Source organism: Bos indicus, chromosome 13 (assembly GCF_029378745.1).
Source record: "Bos indicus isolate NIAB-ARS_2022 breed Sahiwal x Tharparkar chromosome 13, NIAB-ARS_B.indTharparkar_mat_pri_1.0, whole genome shotgun sequence".
NCBI lineage: Eukaryota > Metazoa > Chordata > Mammalia > Artiodactyla > Bovidae > Bos > Bos indicus.
In genome coordinates, this window is record NC_091772.1 from 37,926,830 (window position 1) to 37,945,702 (window position 18,873).

The 18,873-nt window shown below is 47.5% G+C and overlaps 1 protein-coding gene across 1 annotated transcript in view; it reads right to left on the bottom strand.

Annotated features, from left to right (window-relative positions):
- Nucleotides 1-3,045: 3,045 nt before the first annotated feature.
- BFSP1 (beaded filament structural protein 1) overlaps nucleotides 3,046-18,873 on the bottom strand; it is a 38,565-nt gene continuing 22,737 nt past the window's right edge. The window contains exons 6-8 of the mRNA XM_070801023.1: nucleotides 13,120-13,340; nucleotides 6,412-6,497; nucleotides 3,046-4,435 (exon numbers count right to left, since the gene is read on the bottom strand). Coding sequence (XP_070657124.1) covers nucleotides 3,201-4,435; nucleotides 6,412-6,497; nucleotides 13,120-13,340 — 1,542 coding nt within the window. The 3' untranslated portion in view covers nucleotides 3,046-3,200. The remainder of the gene's footprint in view (nucleotides 4,436-6,411; nucleotides 6,498-13,119; nucleotides 13,341-18,873) is intronic.

Genomic DNA, 18,873 nt, shown 5'->3' on the forward strand with positions numbered 1-18,873 from the left:
GGTGTTCCTTGCTTTGCAAGATGGATTCTTAGCCACTGGACCACCAGGGAAGCTCTAGAGGTTCTTACTTAAGATTCTTATTTAAGAGATTTATTTTACATCTTAATTTAAATTCATCGATATTAATTTAGTTAAGATTAATGAATCAATCTTAATTAAGAGATTATTTATTTGTTTATTATATTTATTTAAGGAGTGCTCTTGGGAGTTGATGAGTGAGGGAAATGAGACAGGACAAGAGGAAGAAAGTTAAACATGAATTTGGAAGTGTTCTCATCTGGAGACTGTCCTCAGCCTGGATCTCAGGGGAGCATCAGAGCATAATGATACCACAGAACTGGCTCCCGCTTCAGGCAAGTGGGATAGGCTAGCCCTTTGTACCTGAGAGAGGGTACCTAGCTTCCAGAGGAGTTGATTTCCATTTGGCTGGGAAGGGGCCACCGGCTCTGACAGAGATTGGAATTGGGTGCACTGAGCAGGGCAGAGCCCTGTAAGTGACTCAGCACCAACCTGACCTCACTGGGAAGGGCGGGGGAGGTCAGGGGTGGAGGAGGGCAGAGGTGGGGAGAGCAGAAGAGGGGACTGTCTGTGCACCCTGGAAGTGCAGCCTGAGACCTGGGGGCTTGGCCTTGCGAAGCAATGACCCCTCATCCCCATGGGTATGCAGAAGGACAGGCCAAGCCCTCCCCTTAGCTTCTCATTCCAGAGAGTGCCAAGCACATCAACCCACCCCAGTCATCAGTATCACCCTTCCTGTTACTCAGGCAGAGTGAACTAGGCTTCTCTCTTAGCAACCTGCTTCCCCCTCCCTCCTCACTACTCTCTGCAGCCCCAGCCTTGGCCTTGATCTCAGGCTTTGAAGGTGCTGGATTCAACGTGATGGCTGATTCATTGGGTGATAGGCAGTTTTCCCCCAAGCTGCCTGCCTCAGTCTGGAGTGGATCATTCTGGCCTCATAGGACAGCAGACCAGGAGGCATTAACCCCTGCTCTGCCAGCATGTCTGTCTAGGACCAGAACCCAGGATTCTGGAAATTTTTCTCTCCAAGGTGGCACCAAAGGGAGCCTTGTGGAGGGCTTTGGCCACTCCATATACTTCCTCATTCTCACCCAGGCCATCCTGGAAATACTTAATCTGAATAAAAGCAGTGTCCCCTGGCCCGCCCCTTTTTGAACACAATTGCCACCTTATGTCTATACTTTCTAGAGCCACCTGTGCCTTCTGCACACTTTCCCCTGCCATCTGCTCCCAGGGGTCAGCCCCCACCTTCAGCAGAGATTTATACCTTTCCGAATACTCACACAGGAAGCCAAAGCCAGCACAAGCTGGTGCCGGAAGTTCAGAGGCTGAGACAGGCCTGGGTAGGAGCTATTTCAACATTCCAGTTGTCCCATCCTTCCGGGTGGCTGGCGGATGGGGGCATCTCGGCAGTGTGGGGTGGGGGGCCTGAGCATGGGGTAGGAGCTTTCTAGGAGGGGCCTTGACCAGATGAGGCTCAGCAGGATCCCCCCCAAGTTGGTGGTCCCTCCTGCACTTAGTCCTGTCTTGAAGGTGCTGAGGGAGAGGGTGTAATTTATGACACTATTAATCTTCTGTAATGATGTGTGGTTGTCTTGCCAGATTGGAGATGCAATAATCCATTTCAGCACATTTATTCACTGTCTACAATGTATTTTGGAGCATCTACATGGAGAAGGAGTAATTTCTTATTTGGCTAAGCAAAAAAATACTTTTGGACTATTAGCAGAAAAAAAGAGATGCCTATAGGCAACACAAAAATGTTTGTAAAGATTCTGGTTTCAAGTAATTTCTGTTTCCTAGGATGTGACACTGCAGATACCCGAGTGCACATTTATGCACAGGAGAATACACATATGTGTATTATGGGACATTATATTATGATAATTGAGATCATTAATAAACTTGTAAACTCTCCCTTATCAGCACTGCACTCTGCCTGGCACACACACAGAGTATGTTCAGTAAATGTGCATCTGTGCTCAGTCGCTCAGTCATGTCTGACTCTTTGCAACCCCATGGACGTAGCCCTCCAGCCTCCTCTGTCCATGGAACTTCCCAGGCAAGAATACTGGAGTGGGTTGCCGTTGCATCTCCATGTGATCTTCCCAACCCCAGGATCAAACCCGCCTCCCCTATGTCTCCTGAATTGCAGGCAGATTCTTTACCGCTTGAGCCATCAGGAAAGCCCCTCAGTAAATGTTAGGCGAGTTCATTAATTAACTGCTGAACAAGGAACTGTGTGGTGACATTTGATTCTGCTTTTGCAGCCCAACCCAGGAGTGCAATCTCTGAGTGAGAAACTCTTAAGTGACTCAGCCAGGACACAAGGCACGTGTGCTATGCAGGCGGCCCTGGCACCCTGCTTCTTGCCCATGACCCCTATTGCTTCCATGCATCTCCACGCCTGGCGTCCAAAAGCCCACCTGCACCTGTGATTCTCGGTTGAGGGCTGTCCTGGGCCCTCCCTTCTGGCCAACAGGGGTTGGTGGATCAACACCCAGCTCCCACACCCTCGGGCAGTGTAACTGAAGACCGAGTTCCGCCCCGTCTCCTAGAGCCCCCAGGTATGGGGGCTGAGCGCCAGCAGCCCACAGTGCCAACCCACCTGGTAGCGCCTCTCCTCTCTGATGCCCTGCTGCCTCCACCTCCGTCTCCTGCCCTCCTGACGCTTCTTGGGACCACGTCCCCAGAAATGACATCAGATCCTTGCTGCAGGGTCAGCTTCTTGGGGAACCCAAACTGAGACAGACACATTTAATCACCTGACTTCTAACAAAGCACCCGTCATGCAATCGTGTGCTTGTGCCTGAAATGCGGTGAAAACAAGCCGAACCATCACCTGACATGTTTCAGGTGTGAAATCCAGACTCTGATCCTCTAATGAGCCCCGCGATGCCCCAGGGCAAAGGGCTCGTCTACTTTCTTAAATGAGCTCAGCTCAGTGGCCGTTAGCAGGGCACCCCTGTCCTGAGTGAGGCTGGCCCACCTGCAAGCCCAAGGCCCCTGTTAATCAGACAAAGGATGTGCAAGCAAATAAAACATTTTAATTAAGGCTTCATTGGTAAGCCAGATGGGCCAACCATGATCTAATCCAGAGAACCTTGTACCCCTGTAGCCTCTGTTCTAAAACATCCAAGCACGTGTCTACAGGGGCCTAGAGGCACCTCCTCCCGGTTAGCTCAGGCACTGGAGGATCCCTTCTCTCCCAGTTTCTTCTTGTTTGCCTTCGTCTTTTCAATCATGGTCTCCACAATGACAGCAGTCTCTTCGTACGTCTGGATGCTCTCGGTGGAAAACTTCTCTATGGATTCCATCACCTCCACCTTCTCATAGGCCAGCTTCCTGGGAGGGCTTCTCGCCAGCCGGCTGCCGCTCCGAGCCCCATGCCCCTCGGACCCACCCAGAATGACCTGAGGCCCTTGAGACCGGGGTGTAGACGGCCCCTCCGGACCAGGCGCCACCATGGGACAGGGCCCTCTGGCCCCCTCCTCCTTCTGGTCATCCTGTTTCCCCTGAAGCCCCTTCAGTTCTTTGGCATTTTTCTCATCCCCTTTGTCTGCAGGGTGCGGGGTGGGGGGGCGTCCATCTTCTTTCTCCTGCAGGGGCCCCTCTTCCTCCTTCAGACCTTCTCCTTTCCCCTCAGGGGGCTCCCCTTCCTTCTTCACACCATCTCCTTTCCCTTCAGGGGGCCCCCCTTCCTCCTTCACACCGTCTCCTTTCCCCTCAGGGGGCCCCCCTTCCTCCTTCACACCGTCTCCTTTCCCCTCAGGGGGCCCCCCTTCCTCCTTCACACTGTCTCCTTTCCCCTCAGGGGGCTCTCCTTTCCCCTCAGGGGGCCCCCCTTCCTCCTTCAGACCATCTTCTTTCTCCTGGGGGGGCCCCTGTCCCTCCTCCAGAGGGGGCTCAGGCTGCTGGGGAGAGGGTTCCACGCCGCTGTCAGGAGGCACAGAGTCGTCCCCCTTAGACACCACCACGCCCCCTTTGGCTGGGACAGAGAAGACACAGAAGCCAGGATCCACGAAACTGCCATCTCCGGAGACCATCACGTACCGCCCTTTGGTGTACAGGTCGGCGGGGGGCTCGGGTTCTTTGGGGCCTTTCACCTTCTCCTTGATCATCTTGCCTAGTTTCTCAAAGGCTTTGCTTATCTTGCCTCCATCTGGGACATCCTCCGGAGCCCCTTCCTGGGTCGGGGGACTTGCTTCTTCATCTCCTGGTTCAAGCTTAGACTCGCCCTCTTCTTTGATTACCACCCGCCCCGGCTTCATGTCCTCTGGACCTCTCAGCAGTGTCTCTTCCAGAATTTCATCTGCTCTGTCTTTTGCTACCATCTCCTTTTTCCTCGGAAGGTTCTTGGGGAGGCCTTTGAGTCTTGGTTTCGCCGCAGTTATATCCTGCACAGCCCTGGTGAGATCTTTGAAAAAAGAAAAAAGGAGGTGGGTGCAATGAGTAAAGGCCAATGAAAGAGGAAGAAAAAGTATTTGTTGAAAAATACATGCCTAGCACTGAGGTGGGGTTTCCTGGTTGGCTGGTTGGCAACAGGTAGGATACATGGCCCACACTGAGGACCCAGCCCTGCCGGCCGCTGTGTAACTTTGGGACAAGTCACTTGGCCCCTCCGGGTTTGCAGAGCAGAGGGGAGGCCCCCACAGTTCCCTTCATACTGGGTACAACTTACTGAGATCCGTGTTTCTCCTGCAATAACATTCTGTGGGAGCAGGGCCTCTGCCCCACCCCAGCACCCTCACCTCGAGGTCACAGGGGACACTTGGATCCAGACCAGACCAGGAAATCCAGTCCAGGGAGTCACTGTCACCTCAGGCTTCCCCAAAGGAGCAACTCAGAGTCAACCCACCTTCCTCTGATGGGTTTGGAATAGCCTCCAGGCACACCCTTGTCCCCCTGCACCCCAAACCAGATAAACACCGCCACTCCTTGCTCACCACCCCCTTCCTCCTGTGGAACAAGAGGAAACGATGCCCTTAAACCCAGAATGGGAATCCCCTGGGCCAGAGGCCACATTCACTGCTTCAGACCAGCCAAGAGGAGAAACTTAAAGTTTCAGAAAACACAAAGTTTCACCCTGTCTCATCCAAAAGGCAGGCTTTTAGTTCCAGGTGGCACTGGTGGTAAAAAAAAAAAAAAACAAAAAAAAAACCCGCCTGCTGTTGCAGGAGACATAAGAGACACAAGTTCGATCCCTGGGTCAGAAGGATTCCCCTGGAGGAGGGCAGGGCAACCCACTCCAAAATTCTTGCCTGGAAAATCCCACGGACAGAGGAGGCTGGCAGGGTAGAGTCCATGGTGTCGCAAAAGAGTCAGACATGTCTGAAGTGACTTAGCACACACACATACATCTGAAAGGCTTTCGAGATTTACTAACACAGTGATTTTTTAACTTTTTAACCCCAAAGTCTTCTCCAGCTACCCTCCTCCCTTTGTTAACCAGAGGACTTGGGTTCACAGAGCCAGGGCATCCCACAGGGGTGACCCTCAATGACAGAGCTGAGTGAGCAGGCATGGCGGTGCAGGTCATGAAGCCACGGGGGAGGGACACAAGGGGGACATGTCAAAGCAGGTGTCCAGAAGCAGGTGCAGAATGGGGTGCTTGCAAGACCAGTTGCTGAATTTCAGGGCCTGCTGTTCAAAACTGTGAAGAATTTCCAGACTGCGACAGTAAAGCATCAAGCCCAGCACCCTGCACACAGCTACGGGCCCCTGGAGCCAGCCTGGGTGTCTGGGGACCCCTGCCCCTTCTCCCATCTCCACAAAGCCCTCTGAGCTTTCTGAGACCCTGGGATTTGACGGCACTGGAAGCCAGGCTTTCCTTCCTCCGGGCACCGTTCTGTTCGGTCCTGACTGGGGAGACTGAGCCATGAGTGGACATCTCACAAGTGCGGGAAACCGCCACAAAGGACCAAGTGTTGAAGGCAGAAGCTCCACTGCCCACCAAGCTCTTCCTGCTCAGCTTTGAACGGAAGAGAAAACGAACAAAAGTTGAGCATCTCCTCTGCTCCTGATGCTAGATTAAGCACCTTTGCTTAAAAGAGTTCATTTCACTGGGGGAGGGGGAGGGTAGATAGATACATTTCATTATCTACTTCTCGCCAAACTAAATGTTAATTGCGATTTTCCTCCCCAGTTAAATGCCTCACGCTCATGGATGGTGGCCTCTCGTGTGGCCTGACTTTCTCCTTGTAAACTTTTAGACTCAGTCACTCGGCACCAGTGGGAGGACATCAGCAGAAAGAGAAAGGACCCCACATAAAAGCACTGAATTTCCAGCTGGATCGGAAGGGAGCATGAATGTTACATTTGGAGACAAAGTCGCTTGATTTTTTCCATTTTCCTAGGACAGAAAAGTAGAACAAGCCAGAGTTGGGGACTCACCTTTCCCACCGTGCCGAGGGCTGAGGGAGGCCCCATGGCTCGCAGTGTACAGGGTGATTGGAGTTTCAATGAAGGCAGAGCTCAGCCTGACAGGAAGAACCAGAAAGAGGGAGGTCACCATCGTTAAGTCATCAAGGCAAACAGAATGGGGTTGTGGGGTAAGAGGGAGGCTCTAGTGTCCAGCAAAAATGAACAAGGCTTCCTCTAGATCCAACAGCTCAAGAATCACAAATGTACTCACACATTGCATGATGATGGGAAAGTCATGTCATAAACTGTGAAACACACATAAAAAATGGTAAGGTATAAATGACTGATAATCTAAATATGCCACTTTTCTGTTGAACAGGAGTTCTCTGTGTTTTCGGGTGTTTTGTAAATAAGAGAGGGTTTCCCAGGTGACTCAGTGGTAAAGAATCCACCTGGCAATACAGGAGCCGCAAAAGACATAAGTTTGATCCCTGGATGGGAAAGATCCCCTGCAGGAGGCAATGGCTACCCACTCCAGTATTCCTGCCTGGAGAATTTCATGGACAGGGGAGCCTGGTGGGTTACAGACCTTAGGGTCTCAAAAGAGTCAGACACGATTGAGCATGCACACCACCCCTAAAATAAGAGAATGGCCAGCCCAGGATAAATTATTTAGGGCAACCAGCATATGATTCTCCAACTTGTTTTTTAAAGAATAGTTTCTATAACCAGAGATAGCAGGAAGATAAAAGCAATTGAGACAAAATGTAAACAGCTAGTGAATCTAAGAGGATTCAGAATTTCCTTGCTCTGTGCCTGCAACACTTCTATCAGTGTGAAATCATATCAAAATTAAGAGTTCTATATAAACACACAAAAGAGGTACCCAGTTACCTTTTGATGAAGTCCTGCCTCCAAAACAAAACTTTTCACAAAGACATTTAAATACCAGTTCAAGACATTTTGTATATGTGTGCATGAAGCATTCACTGTGACATAAATATAATTGAGTTCAGCACAATACATTGACCGGAACTAGAGAAAACAAAAGAAAATCTTCCTTTTCCTGCAACACATTAGAGCACTCATATACCAAGACAGAGCCCCAGAGAGAGGACAGAAGTGTCCCTGGGGGAACACCTGGGTGTTTCTCTTTTATCTCAATCTAAACCCCCCAAACACACTCACACATTGCATGATGATGGGAAGGTCAATCATAAACTGTGAAACACACATAAAAAAATGGTAAGGTAGAAATTGCTGATAATCTAAATATGCCACTTCTTTGTTGAACAGGAGTTCTCTTTGTTTGGGGGGCTTTTTAAAATAAGAGAGGGCTTCCCAGGTGGCTCAGTGATAAAGAACCCGCCTGCCAATACAAGAGCCACAGGAGATGTAAGTCCAATCCCTGGGTTGGTGGAAAGATCCTCTGGAGAAGGCAGGGGCTACCCACGCCAGTATTCCTGCCTAGAGAATCCCATGGACAGAGGAGCCTGGTGGGCTAGGCTGAACTGAAGAATCTCCACTTAATAGAGAAGCAGAGTCCTTACACTGGGAGGCTGGCCTCAATCCATTCTCCACACATCTAGGGCTATAGGTACACAGGTGGATACAGTCATATATGTAGGCATGGGTACGGATAGGAATAATGGAGACACCATTGTAGATGTGTATGTACACAGAGACAATGCAGGTGCCAATGGTTTATACATGTACATGAAGACGACGGAGGTGTAGACAGTTTATGCATGTACATAAAAATAATGGAGATGTAAACAGTTTATACATGTACATAAAGATGACAGAGACATGGACAGTTTATGCATGTACATAAAGACAATGGAGGTGTAGACAGTTTATGCTGCTGCTGCTGCTAAGTCACTTCAGTCATGTTCGACTCTGTGCGACCCCACAGACAGCAGCCCACCAGGCTCCTCTGTCCCTGGGATTCTCCAGGCAAGAATACTGGAGTGGGTTGCCATTTCCTTCTCCAATGCATGAAGGTGAAAAGTGAAAGTGAAGTCGCTCAATCGTGTCCGACTCTTAGCGACCCCATGGACTGGAGCCTACCAGGGTTAGGGTTAGGGTTAGGACGTGTACATAAAAACGATGGAGATGTCGATAGCTTATATATGTACATAAAAATGACAGACATGTATACAGTTTATACATGTACATAAAGATGATGGAGATGTAGACAGATGAAAACCATGGAGGTATAGGGTTAGTAGAAGGAAAGAAATCTTAAAAATTAGGGCATAAATAAATGTAAAAGAAACAAAAGAGACCATAACAAAAATCAACAAAGCCAAAAGCTGGTTCTTCAAGAAGATAAATAAACTTGACAAACCATTAGCCAGACTCATCAAGAAACAAAGGGAGAAGAATCAAATCAACAAAATTAGAAATGAAAATGGAGAGATCATAACAGACAACACAGAAATACAAAGGATCATAAGAGACTACTATCAGCAATTATATGCCAATAAAATGGGCAACTTGGAAGACATGGACAAATTCTTAGAAAAGTACAACTTTCCAAAACTGAACCAGGAAGGAATAGAAAATCTTAACAGACCCATCACAAGCACGGAAATTGAAACTGTAATCAGAAATCTTCCACCAAACAAAAGCCCAGAGCCAGATGGCTTCACAGCTGAATTCTACCAAAAATTTAGAGAAGAGCTAACACCTACTATCCTACTCAAACTCTTCCAGAAAATTGCAGAGGAAGGTAAACTGCCAAACTCATTCTATGAGGGCACCATCACCCTAATACCAAAACCATACAAAGATGCCACAGAAAAAGAAAACTACAGGCCAATATCACTGATGAACATAGATGCACAAATCTTTAACACAATTCTAGCAAACAGAATCCAACAACATATTAAAAAGATCATACATCATGACCAAGTGGGCTTTATCCCATGGATGCAAGGATTCTTCAATATCTGCAAATCAATCAAAGTAATACACCACATTAACAAATTGAAAAATAAAAGCCATATGATTATCTCAATAGATGCAGAGGAAGCCTTTCGACAAAATTCAACATCCATTTATGATAAAAACCCTCCAGAAAGCAAGAATAGAAGGAACATACCTCAACATAATAAAAGCTATATATGACAAACCCACAGCAAACATTATCCTCAATGGTGAAAAATTGAAAGCATTTCCTCCAAAGTCAGGAACAAGACAAGGGTGCCCACTCTCACCACTACTATTCAACATAGTTTTGGAAGCTTTGGCCACAGCAATCAGAGCAGAAAATGAAATAAAGGGAATCCACATTGGAAAAGAAGAAGTAAAACTCTCACTGTTTGCAGACGACTTGATCCTCTACATATAAAACCCTAAAGACTCCACCAGAAAATTACTAGAGCTAATCAATAAATATAGTAAAGTTGTAGGATATAAAATCAACACACAGAAATCCCTTGCATTCCTATATACTAAGAATGAGAAAACAGAAAGAGAAATTAAGGAAACAATTCCATTCACCATTGCAACAAAAAGAATAAAATACTTAGGAATAAATCTATCTAAAGAAACAAAAGACCTATATATAGAAAACGATAAAACACTGGTGAAAGAAATCAGAGGACACAAATAGATGGAGAAATATACTGTGTTCATGGATTGGAAGAATCAATATAGTGAAAATGAGTATACTACCCAAAGCAATCTATAGATTCAATGCAATCCCTGTCAAGCTACCAATGGTATTTTTCACAGAACTAGAACAAATAATTTCACAATTTTTATGGAAATACAAAAAACATCGAATAGTCAAAGCAATCTTGAGAAAGAAGAATGGAACTGGAGGAATCAACCCACCTGACTTCAGGCTCTACTACGAAGCCACAGTCATCAAGACAGTATGGTACTGGCACAAAGACAGAAATATAGACCAATGGAACAAAATAGAAAGCCCAGAGATAAATACATGCACCTATGGACACCTTATCTTTGAAAAGGGAGGCAAGAATATACAATGGAGAAAAGACAATGTCTTTAACAAGTGGTGCTGGGAAAACTGGTCAACCACTTGTAAAAGAATGAAACTAGAACACTTTCTAACACCATACACAAAAATAAACTCAAAATGGATTAAAGATCCAAACATAAGCCCAGAAACTATAAAACTCCTAGAGGAGAACCTAGGCAAAACACTCTCCGACATATATCACAGCAGGATCCTCTATGACCCACCTCCCAGAATATTGGAAATAAAAGCAAAAATAAACAAACGGGACCTAATTAAAATTAAAAGCTTCTGCACAACAAAGGAAACTATAAGCAAGGTGAAAAGACAGCCTTCAGAATGGGAGAAAATAATAGCAAATGAAGCAACTGACAAACAACTAATCTCAAAAATATACAAGCAACTCCTACAGCTCAACTCCAGAAAAATAAAAGACTCAATCAAAAAATGGGCAAAGAACTAAACAGACATTTCTCCAAAGAAGACATACAGATGGCTAACAAATACATGGAAAGATGCTCAACATCACTCATTATCAGAGAAATGCAAATCAAAACCACAATGAGGTACCATTTCACGCCAGTCAGAATGGCTGCTATCCAAAGTCTACAAGCAATCAATGCTGGAGAGGGTGTGGAGAAAAGGGAACTCTCTTACACCGTTGGTGGGAATGCAAACTAGTACAGCCACTATGGAGAACAGTGTGGAGATTCCTCAAAAAATTGGAAATAGAACTGCCATATGACCCAGCAATCCCACTGCTGGGCATACACACCAAGGAAACCAGAATTGAAAGAGACACATGTACCCCAGTGTTCATCGCAGCACTGTTTATAATAGCCAGGACATGGAAGCAACCTAGATGTCCATCAGCAGACGAATGGATAAGAAAGCTGTGGGTACATATACACAATGGAATATTACTCAGCCATTAAAAGAATACATTTGAATCAGTTCTAATGAAGTGAATGAAACTGGAGCCTATTATACAGAGTGAAATAAGCCAAAAAGAAAAACACCAATACAGTATACTAACGCATATGTATGGAATTTAGAAAGATGGTAACAATAACCCTGTATGAGATACAGCAAAAGAGACACAGATGTATAGAACAGTCTTTCGGACTCTGTGGGAGAGGGCAAGGGTGGGATGATTTGGGAGAATGACACTGAAACATGTATATTATCATATGTGAAACAAATTGCCAGTCCAGGTTCGATGCATGATACAGGGTGCTCGGGGCTGGTGCACTGGGATGACCCAGAGGGATGGGATGGGGAGGGAGGTGGGAGGGTGGTTTAGGATGGGGAACACATGTACACCCATGGTGGATTCATGTTAATGTATGGCAAAACCAATACAATATTGTAAAGTAAAAAAAAAAAAAGAAAACCATGGAGGTATAGACAGTTTATACATGTAAGTAAAGACAATGGAGATGTAGACACTTTATGCATGTACATAAAGACGATAGAGATTTACATACTTATGTGGAGATGAGGTGCAGGCTTAGGTGATAAAGATGTAACTATAACCATAGATAATGTAGACACAGGTGTATGTAGATACAGATATAAGTGATATAGACGTGGATACAGATGATGTAGATGTGGGTGGAAGTAGAGATGCAGATGACATAGAGGTAAGTGCAGGTGTAAATGTAGGTGATGCAGGCATCAGCATAAATAACAGAAGTGCTGAAGATGACGCAGGCACAGAAAATGCAGATGTGGGGTAGACATACATGTAGATGATCCAGACAGACGTAGATGGCAGAGTAGGTGTCAGATGTCGATACAGATGATGTAGGAGTAGGTGATGTAGAGGCAGGAGTAGGTGTAGATGATACAGATGTAGGTTAGGTGATGTGGGTGTAGCTACAGATGACGTAGAGAACGCAGGCATAGTGTAGATGTACACATACAGACGCTGTGGACACAGATGTGGACATAAGTATACGTGTAGGTGCAGACACGGTCACATAGATGAACACGGAGGAAACAGAGAGTAGCTGATGCAGGTGTAGATGTGAATGAGGCTGAGACAGAGACAGAGACACTTGCCAGCAGACTTCACATCCCAATCCATCGTGCAGAGGAGATCAGACAGCCTGTTGGTAGCCACAGTACTGGCAGGCCAGGTGCTCAGAGTCACCATGGCAGCAGCAGTAATAACACCAACCTCTCTGAGCACTGGTCCAATTCCAGGTACTGTGCAGGCATCTCACCTGTAGCATCTCAATAACCATACCTGGTCATCCTTTCAGCTAAGACATTCCTGTCACCAGAAGCCTGTGGAGCTAAAAGGCACCTTGACATCCAAACACTCCCACAGTCATCTTCATCACCTCTCCCCTCCCCCCACCATCACTCACGCCAGAGCCCACATCTCTGTTGCAAACCCATTCATCCTCTGCCTCCCCCACTAGCATTCCAGCCCCATGAGGTCCTGGATTTGGGGGTCTCTTTCTGGTGGCTCAGACGGTAAATAATCTGCCTGCAATGGGTCGGGAAGATCCCCTGGAAAACAGAATGGCTACCCACTCCAGTATCCTTGCCTGGAGAATCCCATGGACAGAGGAACCTGGCAGGCTACAGTCCAGGGCGGGTCACAAAGAGTCGGACACGACTGAGCAACTAACACTCACTTTCCTGACACATTCCCTACAGCCTGGAACTTGCACATGGAAAAACGTGGAACAAGTAAGTGTTTCTGTGCCCATGGGCTCTGCCCACCCTGACCCCACCTGTTGCCTTCATTCTCGATGATGCGATGATACCGGTCCAACTCGTTCCTCAGGGTCTGCTGGACGACCACCAGCTGCCGGCAGTCATAGGATGATCTCTCCAGGCTCCTCTCTGCCTCTTCAATCTCCTTCCGCAGGGTGTCTATCTGCTCGTTGTAGAGCTGAATCTCATCATCATAACACTCGTGGGCGTCTCTGATGGCTTGTTCCAGGGCCGCAGTCTGCGGGCAGAGACAATAGTCACAAGAAAACCCAGCCACCCTCTCCCTGCAGACACAGACACAGCAGGGGAGAATCTGGACGGCGTACCCAGTTGTATTTGTTTTGTTGGTTTGTTTCTCTGTCCGCAGAGAATCTTAAAGCCACAGAAGGATGTGACAACTGAACCCCTTCCCCTGATGCTTGTATCAGCACCCCAGGAAATCAGCCTGTAGCGGAGCCCCCGACCCAAGGCAGTAGGAAGATGAGAAACTCAGAAAATAAAAACTGCCATCCCTGGACTAACATGTACAACTCCGAGTACATTCTTCGTACTTTACTGAGTTAGCATGAAAAAGTAGTAAAAAAAAGAACATGGACTAAATAGATAAGATGCTATAATAATAAAAAGGGGGGGATCTCCTTGATCTTATTCAATCACTACGGCACTTTAATTTTCTCCTGATTTCTGACCAGTAGAGTTACATATATGTTTTGATAGCTAAAATGTGTGTGTTTGTGTGCGCTGGCACTTTTGTAAAATAACTTCAGAGAAACGCTATTTATATATTAAAGCAGGACAAGTCAAAATTAAGGTAGGAAAATGAAAAGAGGTTCCTCGTCTTCACTTTTAGAGCTATGACAACCCACAAGCAGCCATAAGCTTCTTACTTATTTATAAGCAAACTTATTTACAAGCTCAGTACAAGCTTGCTTTCCCACAGAGAAAAGATCTAACAGGCGTAGCCAGTCCTCAAAAGCAAAATAAAACATGTAGACTGAAACCCACTTCATCTGGAAGAGCATTTGTCAAACTTCAACACACATATGAACCACCCCAAGGATACGGTTTTGCTCAGATTCTGGCTCAGTAGCTCCAGTGGGACTGGAGGGGCCGGGTTTCTAAGTGGCTCCTCCACAATGCCCGTGGCTGTGGCTCTGGTCTCCGGGCCACATTCTTTGAGTCGTGGGGAACTAAGCAAAAGTCTGAATCTATCCTCATGTATGTGCATCACAGGATGCCTGACACATGCAGCTTAATGAACACACTGGACAACATGGAGGGTGATTGTTCCTGAGAGCCTGACCCTTCACTATGTACAGATAAGGTCATGAGAAACAGAGATGGGCAGGAACTGTCCCAGCCTCGAGGAGGCTGAGGAGACAGGACACCTGAATGCAGGCAGGACCCAGGATCAGGCAACCTGTGAACAGGGTAAGGGGTGAGATTTCAGGCAAGTCTCTCACCAGTCTGGTCTGCTCACCAATGTCCTGGTTTCAACCTTGGTGCTTTGCTATTTGGATGTTGACTTTGGGGGAATTGAATGAAGAGTATGGGAAAACTCTGAGCTATTTTCACAGCATCAGAGAAGTCTAAAATTATTTCAAAATAAACAAAGAGAGTTTGGCCAGGTTTCTGTTCCTCATTTAAAACTGCCTCCATTCAGGAAACAATCTAGATGTCCATCAACAGATGAATGGATAAAGAAGCTGTGGTACATATATACAATGGAATATTACTCAGCCATAAAAAGGAACGCATTTGAGTCAGTTCTAATGAGGTGGATGAACCTACAGCCTATTATAGAGTGAAGTAAGTCAGAAACAGAAAACAAACATCATATACTAATGCACATATATGGAATCTAGTGATGAACCTCTTTGCAGGGCAGCAATGGAGATGCAGACGTAGAGAACAGACTTGTGGTCAAGGGGCAGGGAAGAAGAGGGAAAGAGTAGCATGGAAACATACACATTACCGTATGTAAAGCAGATCACCAGTGGGAATTTGCTGCATGACTCGAAATAGCAACCCACTCCAGTACTCTTGCCTGGAAAACCCCATGGATGGAGGAGCCTGGTAGGCTATAGTTCATGGGGTCCCTAAGAGTCAGACACGACTAAGCGACTTCACTTCACTTCAGACCTCAAACCAGCACTCTCTGACAACCTAGAGGGATGGGATGGGGTAGGAGGTGGGAGGGAGGTCCAAGAGGGAGGGGACATATGTGTACCTATGGCTGATTCATGCTCATATTTGGCAGAAACCAACACAATACTGTAAAGTAATTATCCTTCAATTAAAAATAAATAAATTTTAAAAAATAAACAAAATTGTCTCCATTCAAACAGTCTCCTAGGACATCAAACACCAAGGCACAGCCTCTGACTCCTGGTGTGGCCACACCCTCTTAACCATACCAGCGTCTACACGCTCCAGGAAAGGCTTCCATGAAGGGATTCAAAGGACCCCTCCAGACCTGAATCTCAGAGACAAGAAGCCATCCAGGAGTGGGTGAATCCCCATGTAAGACTCTCCGTTTCCATGGAGCGGTCCTGAGAACAAAGCCTGCAGGTCACAAACCGGTGTGGCTGGGCTCCATCCATTCCAGAGTCAGCTGGGCAGTAGGGAAACATGAGAGCTGGACACACTTTCATCAAAGCTCACCCTTCTACCACATGAATAGGAAAGAGATGTGACCGCAGCACCCATGTGTTAAAGCTCAATAATTGAAACCTCCTCCATCAGAAGGAGGGGTGCTCAGAAAGAAACAGTAAAAGCCCCCCTTTCGGCAGCTCAAAGGGGGCTAACGAGATGTCTCTGAGGGGACTGACTTCCATGTGGGCTTCAGACACCGTCTAGCACCAGACTGATCGTAGGAGAAAGAGACCCTCCTTCCTGGAGCCACAGTCCAGGTTGGCCACAGGGTCAAGCACAGGGTGTCAGAGAACCCACGGAGAGGCCCAGGGTGCTGGGGAGGTGGGGGGAGGGGGGAGGGGGCGGGGCATCACGGAAGGCTTCCAGGAGGAGGTAAGTCCAGTCCTGGGCACTGCAGAAGCAAATGGACTTGCAGAAAGAGGCGTGAGAAGCAGAGAGGCGGGCGCCAGGTCTGCAGGGGTGGTCAGGAGAGGAGAGGGGAAGAGAGCTGCCCACTGACAGCCCTGGGTCACTTCGAGAACAGTAGTCAAGCTGATACAGGGGGCAGAGGCAGGTGGCAGGCATGGGCCTCAAAGCAGCCTGAACTTCACTGTGAGCCAGGTAACTGGGCATTTCTGCCTGGACCATTTGGATCGACCAGCTGATATTCATCTCCCCACTTGGCTGCAGGCAGGAGCCCAGCCAAGCTCTGCTTGGTGTTCCCGGACCTCACATGGGGCTCGCCAGAAACATCTGAATAAAAGACAAGTGTTCTAGCTCAGTTGTGGGGCTTGCCTTTGCACACACAGTCCTCAGGGATCCTGAGCTACGCCTCATGTGAGCCCCGTCTGGAGGGGTAACCTCCTGCCTCAGTCCTCTTAGGCCCCTGGACTCCTTTGGGTTCAAGGTCATTTCAAAAAGGAAAAAGAAATCATATCCTTCCGAGATTACATGCCATCTTACCAAAACCTGCCACCAGATGGTGCTAAGGGACTTTCACAAAAAATGACGTCTGGGCAACACACTCGTAAAAATCTGCATTTTTTCACTTCCTGTCACAAAAACTCAACTGATGCAACTTAGAGAATTTAGAGAGCCTGTCCTTTCTCGGGCACCTGGAATAAGTACCATCTCATACATCACGTTCAGGGATCTCATGCGTGGTCCACGTTCAGGGATCTCATGCGTGGTCCACGTTCAATCTCAAAAGCAGGGGCCCCCAGCTCCAATCGTGGGTGCTGTTGCGGGCAACCTGCAGACCAGTGTTCTCAAAGCTGGCAGAGCCACCTGGGGGGCTTGTTGAAGGAGATGCTGGCCCCTCGCCAGTGTCCCTGATTCCACAGGTCTGGGGCGAGCCTGTGAATGCCCTAACCATAGGCAGAGCCAAGGAGTGCTGCCCCACAACATCCCCACCACATCCCCAGTCCTAGCCCTGGCCCCACTGAGGGGCTATGATGACTGGTCTCCCTGGGAACGTACAGCTTAGCTACTCCATCCGAAAGTCATGGCAACATTTTAAAATTAGCAAAAAGCCAGCTGTAAATATCTCATGAATCAGGCTATGGAAGGCCCAGGCCAGGAACATGAGTGGCCCAAATGTAGAACATCCTGACCCAGCATGGGATTCCCACCCCCGCCTCCCCCCGCCTCCCCCGCACAAATTAGTGACCTCCAAGTGTGGTTCCTGGGCTAGCAAGCAGCACCTGGACTTCAGAAAGGTAGGTTCTTGGGCCACAACCCAGACCTACTGAGTCAGAAACTCTCAGGTGGGTCCAGACATGTGTGTGTTTTAATTTGAGCTAATCAGGCAGACTTTTGGCCCCAGTGACCTTTACCCCTTAGCTTCTGCCCAAGACTCTGTGGTGTTAGTTGGCAAAGGGACTTTGCAGATGTAAGCAAGGTTCTTAAGCAGTTGAGCTTAAAAAATAGAGAGACTATTCTAGATTATTCCTGATCACATGAGCCCTCAAGAGCAGAAATCAAAGAGAGTAGATGCATGAGAAAGAGTCAATGTCCCTGAAGATGGAGGAGGCCACCCACCAAGGAGAGTGGGCAGCATCTGGAATGACTACTGGCAGTAAAGAAACAGGATCCTTGTTCCCACAGGCACACAGAACAGAATTCTGCCAACGTGACTGGGCTTGTGTCCACTTCTCCAAATGCTTAGTCACACGCACACATGTACACACACACACACACACACACACACACACAACTTATACACACATATATGCATACACATGTACACACATTCAAAAATATTCACACACATTATACACACATGTGCACACACACACACACCCTCCCTCTATCCTCTCAGAACCTCAGAGAACACTACATACTCATCAAGTCACCAAATCAACGTGCCTGGTCCTCAAGCCACAGTTTATCACCAGAGCAGGATGAGTTCTAAGGGGTCTCTGCAGCTGGGGTCTCTGCCTTGGGGACCATCTGCAGACCCCCATGTGCTTTCCGAAGCCCCTGAGTCACTGCACAGTGAGGGGTGTGTGGTGCGTGGGGCAGGAATAGAGATTCTGGACTCAGGTCCTGAAATTTGGTAACACTGAGAACCCACGAAAACCACCACACCCCACAGGGCTCCACCATGTGATTCTTCTGTCGGCATTGGTGGAGTTCAGTTCAGTTCAGTCGCTCAGTCATGTCTGACTCTGCGACCCCATGAATCATACCACGCCAGGCCTCCCTGTCCATCACCAACTCCCAGAGTTGACCCAAACTCATATGCATCGAGTCGGTGATACCATCCAGCCATCTCATCCTCTGTCATCCCCTTCTCCTCCTGCCCCTAATCCCTCCCAGCATCAGAGTCTTTTCCCATTGAGTCAACTCTTCGCATGAGGTGGCCCAAGTATTGGAGTTTCAGCCTCAGCATCAGTCCTTCCAATGAACACCTAGGACTGGTCTTTAGAATGGACTGGTTGGATCTCCTTGCAGTCCAAGGGACTCTCAAGAGTCTTCTCCAACACCACAGTTCAAAAGCATCAATTCTTCAGCACTCAGCTTTCTTCACAGTCCAACTCTCATATCCATACATGACCACTGGAAAAACCATAGCCTTGACTAGATGGACCTTTTTTGGCAAAGTAATCTCTGCTTTTTAATATGTTATCTAGGTT